The 9,645-nt window shown below is 22.8% G+C and overlaps 4 protein-coding genes across 4 annotated transcripts in view; 3 read left to right on the top strand and 1 right to left on the bottom strand.

Moving 5' to 3' along the window:
- Window positions 1–863, bottom strand: part of DICPUDRAFT_149573 (uncharacterized protein) — a gene marked incomplete at both ends in the record, with an annotated part of 2,431 nt that extends 1,568 nt beyond the window's left edge. Inside the window, 2 exons of the mRNA XM_003285636.1 lie at window positions 237–778; window positions 844–863. Coding sequence (XP_003285684.1) covers window positions 237–778; window positions 844–863 — 562 coding nt within the window. The remainder of the gene's footprint in view (window positions 1–236; window positions 779–843) is intronic.
- A 571-nt stretch (window positions 864–1,434) lies between these two features.
- Window positions 1,435–3,092, top strand: DICPUDRAFT_93993 (uncharacterized protein; the record flags this gene model as incomplete). Its single annotated transcript, XM_003285657.1, has 3 exons — window positions 1,435–1,647; window positions 1,736–2,236; window positions 2,305–3,092. 3 exons carry the CDS (start codon window positions 1,435–1,437, stop codon window positions 3,049–3,051), a joined length of 1,461 nt encoding a protein of 486 aa, XP_003285705.1. The 3' UTR covers window positions 3,052–3,092.
- A 663-nt stretch (window positions 3,093–3,755) lies between these two features.
- Window positions 3,756–6,929, top strand: DICPUDRAFT_76607 (uncharacterized protein; the record flags this gene model as incomplete). Its single annotated transcript, XM_003285656.1, has 1 exon — window positions 3,756–6,929. The coding sequence occupies one exon, from the start codon at window positions 3,756–3,758 to the stop codon at window positions 6,927–6,929; it is 3,174 nt and encodes a 1,057-aa protein (XP_003285704.1).
- Window positions 6,930–7,515: 586 nt separating this feature from the next.
- DICPUDRAFT_76606 (uncharacterized protein) lies at window positions 7,516–9,621 on the top strand (the record flags this gene model as incomplete). The annotated part of the gene is made up of 2 exons (XM_003285655.1): window positions 7,516–7,661; window positions 7,753–9,621. Coding segments are annotated over 2 exons (2,015 nt in total), but the record flags the coding sequence as incomplete, so codon positions are not given.
- Between the last annotated feature and the right edge of the window lie 24 nt (window positions 9,622–9,645).

Genomic DNA, 9,645 nt, shown 5'->3' with positions numbered 1-9,645 from the left:
TAGCATTTCTTTTTGAAAATTGATCTCTCTGATTTGATGCCGCTGTCTGAAACTTTCATATTATCAAAAATTATTTTATCTTTTTTTGAAAAAACCATTAGCCATCTTGTGTAGGAAATAAAAACAATTTGATCTCTCTATAAGCTGAATTGGAATATCTTCGATTTGTTTAAAAAATTTAAAAAATTCGGTATCTATTTTTTTAATTAAAACGTCTTCATTATCAATAATATTACTAATGTTACTTTCTTTTGAATTTGAGTCCAATTCTCTAAAATATCTGATAAAACCTTCATAGCTTTCAGGGTAATGGGTTTCATTTTTATTGTTATTATTATTATTATTATTATTATTATTATTATTATTATTATTATTATTATTATTGTTATTATTATTGTTATCTATACTGCTACCTATATTATTATCTGCATTATTATTAAATTTATTTAATTGCTCTTTTAGTTTATTAATTTCAGAAATTAGATTTTCGTTTCTTTGGATCAATAAATTATTTTGAAAATTTAAAAAAAATTGAAATTCTTTATCTTGTTTTTTTTGTTTTTTATTACCACAATAGCTATTGTTTGTTTCATTATCTGAATTATCTGTATTCATAATATTTGGTGAAGAATTTAAATCATTTATATTTCTATTAATATTAATATTATTATTATTATTATTATTATTATTATTATTATTATTATTATTACAATTATCTGGATTTGTTTCTTTTATGATACTAGTATTGTCATGATTGGGGTTATTATTTGATAAATCTCTTTTAAAAAATTAAAGTCTAAAGTTAACACTCCATTATTAAAATTAATCTGGGAATCTATTAACCCATCTGTTGGTTGGGTCATTTATTATTTTTGGAATAAATTAATATTTGTGTTGTTTATGAATTAAAAATAACTAATATTAGAAAAAAAAAAGAAAATAAAATAAAAAAAAAAAAAATAAAAAAAAAATAATAAAAATTTAATTTTAAAAATTTTTTTTTTTATAAAATTTCTTGTGTTTTATAAAAGAATAAAAATCATTTTTTTTTTTAATAATAAAGGAAAAAAAAAAAAAAACTTATCCTTTAGAGAATAAAATTTACATATTGGGTAAGGTAAAGATTTAATATTACTTAACTTTATTTAATTAAGATTGTCTATTAACAAATAAAAACATTGTTGTCTAAAAATAAATATATAAATAAATAATTGTATTTTATTTAATTTCCTCTTTTTTTATTTAATATTTTTATTTTTTTTAATATTTATTTTATATTTTTTTATATTTTTTTTATATTTTTTTATATTTTTTTTTTTTTTTTTAATTTTTTTATTTTTTAAAATTTTTTTTTTTAAATTTCATTTCATTAATAGTTTTATCGTCTTATATTTACAGGTTATTTAAAATATAAGAAATAAATTAATAATAATAATGGAGCATTTAAAAAATTTTATTGGTGGGGAATTTTTAGAACCAATCGATAAAAATTATATACCAAATTATAATCCATCCATTGGCGAAATATATAGCTATGTTCCAGATTCAAATGATAAAGATATAGAGGCTGCTGTTAAAGCTGCTAAAGACGCTTTCCCAATGTGGAGTTCAAAATCAGCACAGGAGAGATCAAATATTATTTATAAAGTAAATATTTGTTATATTTGATTGTTTTATTAGGATTCAGTATCGTTTAGAAATGTAGTAATAACATTTATTTAATCATTTGTTTTAGGTTGCAGACGAATTAGAAAAAAGACTTACAGAATTTTCAAAAGCAGAAAGTAAAGATCAAGGTAAGGGTGTTGCATTATCAAGTACATTGGATATTCCAAGATCTATTGCAAATCTTAGATTTTTTGCAGGTGCAATTCTTCACCACAAGGATGAAGCTTATCATGGTGTTCCAACACCAAATTTTATAAATTATACAATTAAAGTACCAGTAGGTGTTGTTGGTTTAATTTCTCCATGGAATTTACCATTATATTTAATGACTTGGAAACTTGCACCAGCTATTGCTGTTGGTAACACTGTTGTTGTTAAACCATCTGAAATGACTTCGATGACCTCTTATCTTTTTGCCCAAGTTTGTAAAGATGCTGGTTTACCAGATGGTGTTGTTAATTTTGTTTTTGGTACTGGCCCAAATGCTGGTTCTCCATTAGTTAGACATCCATCTGTACCATTAATTTCATTTACTGGTGGAACAAAAACCGGTGAAATTGTTCAACAAGTAAGTTATATATATATAATAATAATGATTGTCTAAATGACAATAATATTAATTTTATTTTATTTTAGCAAGCAGCACCATTTAATAAAAAATTATCATTAGAATTAGGTGGTAAAAATCCAGCATTAATTTTCGAGGATTGCAAATTTGAAGAATGTATTGAACAAACCGTTAGATCATCATTTTATAATCAAGGAGAGGTTTGTCTTTGTACATCAAGAATTTTTGTTCAAGATAAAATTTATGATAAATTTATTAAAGCATTTGTTGAAAAGACAAAGGCTATCATTATCGGTGATCCACAACTCCAAACTACTCAAATGGGAGCATTAATTAGTGCAGATCATCTTAAAAAGATTGAATATTATGTAGATTTAGCAAAACAAGAGGGAGGTGAAATTTTAGCAGGTGGTAAAAGAGCTCAAGTCGGTGAAGAAGGATCACCTCTCAGAAATGGTTATTTCTATGAGCCAACCATTATTGGAGGTCTTACACCAACCAGTCGTGTTATGCAAGAAGAAATTTTTGGACCTGTAATCACTATTTGTCCATTCTCAACCGAACAAGAGGTCCTCGGATATGCAAATAATGTCGAATATGGTTTAGCATCAACTGTTTGGAGTCAAGATATTGACCGTTGTAATAGAGTCGCTAAATCAATTGAAAGCGGTATCACTTGGATAAATTGTTGGATGATTAGAGATTTACGTACTCCATTTGGTGGTTATAAGAAATCTGGTATTGGTCGTGAAGGTGGTGATTATAGTATCGATTTCTATACCGAACAAAAAAATATCTGCATGAAAATTAATTAGATTTAAATAAAAATAGATAACCAAATCAATATTTTCTTGTGAATTATTTTTTTTTATTTTAATTTAATTTCAAAAAAATTCAATTTTTTTGTTATTAATTTTTAAAAATTTTTGTTTTTTTTTTATAAATTAAATTTTACACTCTTTTTTACAATTTTTATAATACCTTCTCACAAATATTATATTTAATAATGGATATATTAAATATAAAAAAAAAATAAAAAATGAATTACTTTCAATTTTTTTTTATGAAAAAATTGAATACTATGAAACATGCAACATAGTGGTTCAAATAGAAGATTTAGAATATTCAAAAAATAAAAGAGTAAAATCAGTGTATGTATTTATACAACTCATATAATTATCCATATAATACTCAAATCCATAAATATTAATTGTGAAATAGTATTGTAAATGACTTTTTATACAAATATAGACTATTTATTGACGTTACCTCCAAAGAAACAATAAGAAAAAAATCAATAATAATCATTAACTATTTACAATACATTACAAAAAGAAATAACTGTAAACTCTTTATAAGTAATTTTTCAGAACTAGCTTTATTGGATACATCAATCAGTTTACACTTAATACCCCATCCTTGTTTAAAATATAAAAAAATAGTTGATAATAAGGAAATTGTTCATTATCAAGAAGATTACAAAACATCTACAAAAGTAGAGTTTTTAAAAAGAAAGAATATGGATGACATTTTAAATGATAATAATGATAATAATGATAATAATGATAATAATAATTATAATAATAAAAAGAAAATTAAAACAACCAAAGATGATATAGCAAAAATAGATACTGATAATAATGGTAAAAATGGTAATAATGGTAATAATAACATTAGTAACAATAATGACAAAAATAACAAAAATAACAGCACTATCAAAATAGTCAAAGAAACCAAACCTTTTAAACTAATAATAAAAAACAACCATTTCACCAAACCAATTACAAAATATATATATATAGGTTACAATGAATTATACCACCAGCTTTTTTTAAATCAAAAAGGGGATACTAGCCTAATTAATTTATTTTCCAGATTATTATTAAACTATTTCAAATATGTAGATAGTAGTTTGATAAATCAAAAAATTGATAATTATTTAATTAGCAATAACAACAATAATAAAATTTTCAAATTATTATCAATTTATATATTTTCACATTTAAATTATATTGTCAGAAAAACTAATTCGGATAAAAATATAAAAAAAATTTATGAATCAGTTTTAATAAAAATTAATAATAGGGAACATATTAAATCAATCCATTCGTTTTATAAAAGAATCAATAACAAAAATAAATATTATTCAATAAATAGTGACATTAGTGATTATTTAAAGTTTATAGATTACAGTGTTGAAATAGAAATAAGAAAAATTAATTTTTATAATTACCAACTCCAATATTCAACAAAACCAATTTTAAATGAAAACAATAAAAATACAAAAACTATAAACAACTGTTTTAAAAATATAAAAAACAATATCAATAATAATAATACTTATAATAATAATAATTATAATAAATACCCATACAATAGTGAGAATCTCGTCAAAGTTTATGACCAAGAGGTGTTCACTTATAACTTTTATTTAAAACCAGATTTATATTGCAACAAAAACATATTCAAAAGTGATTTCGGAAACAACCCAGAAGAATTAAAATATAATAGTTTTTATTTAAAAGACAATATTTTCTATGAGCCGCCTCAAAATGGTAACTATTCAATCTCTCCATCTTTAGAGTTGTTCAAGTTGTGTTTTAGTGTCTTTAGCAGCGGTTTATTTAAAAACTTTGACTGGGGTGAAGAATCGGATGAAACTAGAGTAATAATTTCAGGTGGCTCTATTTCTGCATGTCTTGATACACTCCCAATCTCAATTAAAAAAGAATTCGTCAATTATAAAACAATCGAAAGATATTTATACAAATCAAAAATGCCTGTGTTGTTAGTTAGAAAATTTATGGAGTTTGTTTTTGAAAGCTCCCTTTTAAAAGAATTACTTTTTGATAGATTTTTTGGTAAAAACTCACCCAACCATGAAAGCGATGTTGATGTTTGGTTTATTAGCCAAGATTTAAATAGTGCCAAAAAGAAACTTTTCCAAGCTATTGAAATTATTAAATCAAATTTTAGAGAAGCCAACCCACTTTTTGAAAATTCATTTACATTTGTTCGTTCGCCAAATGCAATAACATTCATCGGAACGTACCCATTTAGAAAAATTCAATTTATAATCAAAATATACAAATCTGTTGATCATTTACTTTCTGCATTCGATATGGATTGTGTCAAAGTGTTTTATGATGGGTCCAATGTGTTTATGCATAAAGAATCTTTAGATTCATACAATAAAAGGTACAATATCGCTTCAGGTTCATTTATTGGACCCAAAAAATCCCGTATAATCAAATATCTACACAGAGGTTTCATTACATTTAGCAATTTAAAAAATATTGATTATTGCACTTCATCTTCTCAAGACTCTTATCCTTTTTATATAAAATCGCCAAAAGAAGGTCTTAATTTTGAAGAAATGGAAAGTTTATTAACCGATAAGTTTGGAAGAGAAGAAGTTTCAAAAGATCAATATTATTTATTGGAAAATCCAAGTTCAAATTCAGAATTTTATAAAGGAATATCATTTAAGGAGAAATTTAAAATTTCCCCAAAAATCGAAATTGAATGTAAAGCTTGTAGAAGATACCTAGAATATTTCTATAGAAACCATTACAAAAAATTTTGTGCATTTAAAGGAAATAGATGTTCAAAGTTTTATAAAATACCACCTATTTCTCCTCATAGTCTTAGGGCAATTTCAGGATTTAAATATTCACTTGTACTTGGTGGAAGAACAGGTTTAGGTTTTCGACTTGCTTTTTATCTTTTAGATCTTGGTTTTACTGTATTAGTTACATCAAGATTTCCAGAAATTACAAAAAAAAAATTCTCTCAAGAACAATTTACTTGTGATTTACCGAAACTACATATTGTTAAGGTCGATTTCAATGATACAGTTCAAACTGAAAACTTTATCAAGTATATTAAAGCAACAATTCCACAATTAGATTTTTTATTCAATACAATCAAATTTTCAAATAAAAATATAAATAATAACTATTCATCAATTTTTAATCAATTAAGAGAACAAGAGGAAATTTTAAAAATAAATAATAATAATAATAATAATAATGACAATGATAATAATAACAACCAACATAAAAAACTTCAAATCCAAATAATTAATATTAGTAATAAAAATATTTATAATTATGATACCAAAATTGATAAACCAACATTCACTACATCAACATCAACATCAACTACCAACCAAATTATAAATAATTCAATGGTGCTAACTAATGAATATATAAACTATATACATCATAAATTACCAAAATTAATAATTAGCCAATTAATTTCAATAATTGAAAATCAAAAGTTAATTAATGAATATTTTTATTATTCACCAAAAAAAATCAGTCATGAATATATTTTTGGTGATTTAAGTAATGAAATATTTTCAGGAACAAGTGTTATTTTTAACATTAATTGGAAAGAAGGAGATGAAACTGATAAAATAATAACTCTACACAATAAAAATATTATTAATAATATTTATAAAATAGTTCATAATTTATTTTATAATTTTAATTATGGCAATACAAAAAACTTAGATAAAGATGATATTCATTATCTAAAGTATCTAGTCAGGGATAAAGATTTAAAAAAATGCTATATCAAAAGAAATGAAAACGAACTTCTATTAAAAAGAAAAGGGTCAACTGAAAATATCTGTTTTGAGATACTTAAACAAGTTTTTAAAAACTATTTTACATGCATAAATATGTAGGATATATAGTATAAATTCATAAGAGCAATTCGGCCAAACTCACAAAAGAAACTATCATCCAAATTATTGTGGAGAAGGAAAGTGATTAAAAAAAAAATGTAAGATGTATGGTAACAATTACCTGCCACACATATATAGATTTCAATAAACCTGAAAAAAACTTTAAATCATTAAAAAAATCTTCCATAAAAGAAGATATATATAGATTAAATCCTAATACACAAATAAAAGTTAAAAAGTTAAAAATAAAAAAATAGTATTTCATTTATTGTTCATTAATCTTAATTTATAGTACATTAAAAACATTATTTGTAAATGATATTTTATTTATTATTTAATAATAATGAAAATAGATAACCAATTCAATATTTTCTGGTTAAATTTTTTTTTTTTATTTTTAGAAATTTAATTTAATTAAAAATAAATTTAAATCAAAAAAAAAAGCTTTTATTTTTAATTTTTAAAAAATTTTTTTTTTTTTATAAATTTTTTTTCACACTCTCTCTTTTTTACAATTTTTATTTATTTAACTTCACACACACTCTCTCTTTTTTATAATACCTTCTCACAAATATTATATTTAATAATGGATATATTAAATATAAAAAAAAAAATAAAAAATGAATTACTTTCAATTTTTTTTTATGAAAAAATTGAATACTATGAAACATGCAACATAGTAGTTCAAATAGAAGATTTAGAATATTCAAAAAATAAAAGAGTAAAATCAGTGTATGTATTTATACAACTATCCATAGGATACTCAAATCTATAATTATTAACTGTGAAATAGTATTGTAAATGACTTTTTATACAAATATAGACTATTTATTGACGTTACCTCCAAAGAAACAATAAGAAAAAAATCAATAATAATCATTAACTATTTACAATACATTACAAATGGAAATAACTGTAAACTCTTTATAGAGAGTTTTTCAGAACTAGCTTTATTGGATACATCAATCAGTTTACACTTAATACCCCACCCTTGTTTAAAATATAAAAAAATAGTTGATAATAAGGAAATTTTTGATCAAGAAGATTACAAAACATCTACAAAAGCAGATTATTTAAAAAGAAAGAATATTGATGACATTTTAAATAATATTAACAATAAAAAGAAAATTAAAACAACCAATGATGATATGGAAAAAATAGATAATAATTGTAATAATAATATTAGTAACAATAATGACAAAAATAACAGCACTATCGAAATAATCAAAGAAACCAAACCTTTTAAATTAATTATAAAAAACAACCAAAGCACCAAACCAATTACAAAATATTTATTTAAAGGTTACAATGAATTATATAATCAGCTTTTATTATATCAAAAAGGAGATACTAGCCTAATTAATTTATTTTCCAAATTATTATTAAACTTTCTCAAATATGTAGATAGTAGTTTAATAAATCAAAAAATTGATAATTATTTAATTAGCAATAACAACAATAATAAAATTTTCAAATTATTATCAATTTATATATTTTCACATTTAAATTATTTTGTTAAAAAAACTAATTCAGATATTAAAGATATAAAAAAAATTTATGAATCAGTTTTAATAAAAATTAATAATAGGGAACATATTAAATCAATCCATTCGTTTTATAAAAGAATCAATAACAAAAATAAATATTATTCAATAAATAGTGACATTAGTGATTATTTAAAGTTTATAGATTACAGTGTTGAAATAGAAATAAGAAAAAATAATTTTTATAATTACCAGCTCCAATATTCAACAAAACCAATTTTAAAAGAAAACAATAAAAATACAAAAACTATAAACAACTGTTTTAAAAATATAAAAAACAATATCAACAATAATAATACTTATAATAATAATAAATACCCATACAATAGTGAGAATCTCGTCAAAGTTTATGACCAAGAGGTGTTCACTTATAACTTTTATTTAAAACCAGATTTATATTGCAACAAAAACATATTCAAAAGTGATTTTGGAAACAACCCAGAAGAATTCAAATATAAATGTATTTATTTAAATGAAAATATATTCTATGAGCCACCTCAAAATGGTAACTATTCAATCTCTCCATCTTTAGAGTTGTTCAAGTTGTGTTTTAGTGTCTTTAGCAGCGGTTTATTTAAAAACTTTGACTGGGGTGAAGAATCGGATGAAACTAGAGTAATAATTTCAGGTGGCTCTATTTCTGCATGTCTTGATACGCTCCCAATCTCAATTAAAAAAGAATTCGTCAATTATAAAACAATCGAAAGATATTTATACAAATCAAAAATGCCTGTGTTGTTAGTTAGAAAATTTATGGAATTGGTTTTTGAAAGCTCCCTTTTAAAAGAATTACTTTTCGAGAGATTCTTTGGTAAAAGTTCACCTAACCATGAAAGCGATATTGATGTTTGGTTTATTAGCCAAGATTTAAATAGTGCCAAAAAGAAACTTTTCCAAGCTATTGAAATTATTAAATCAAATTTTAGAGAAGCCAACCCACTTTTTGAAAATTCATTTACATTTGTTCGTTCGCCAAATGCAATAACATTCATCGGAACGTACCCATTTAGAAAAATTCAATTTATAATCAAAATATACAAATCTGTTGATCATTTATTTTCCACATTCGATATGGATTGTGTCAAAGTGTTTTATGATGGGTCCAATGTGTTTATGAATAAAGAATCTATAGATTCATACAATAAAAGGTACAATATCGCTTATGGTTTATT

Source organism: Dictyostelium purpureum (genome assembly GCF_000190715.1).
Source record: "Dictyostelium purpureum unplaced genomic scaffold DICPUscaffold_51, whole genome shotgun sequence".
NCBI classification, from domain to species: domain Eukaryota; phylum Evosea; class Eumycetozoa; order Dictyosteliales; family Dictyosteliaceae; genus Dictyostelium; species Dictyostelium purpureum.
The sequence above is the reverse complement of the archived record's forward strand: the minus strand, read 5'-3'. Positions and strand labels throughout refer to the sequence as shown.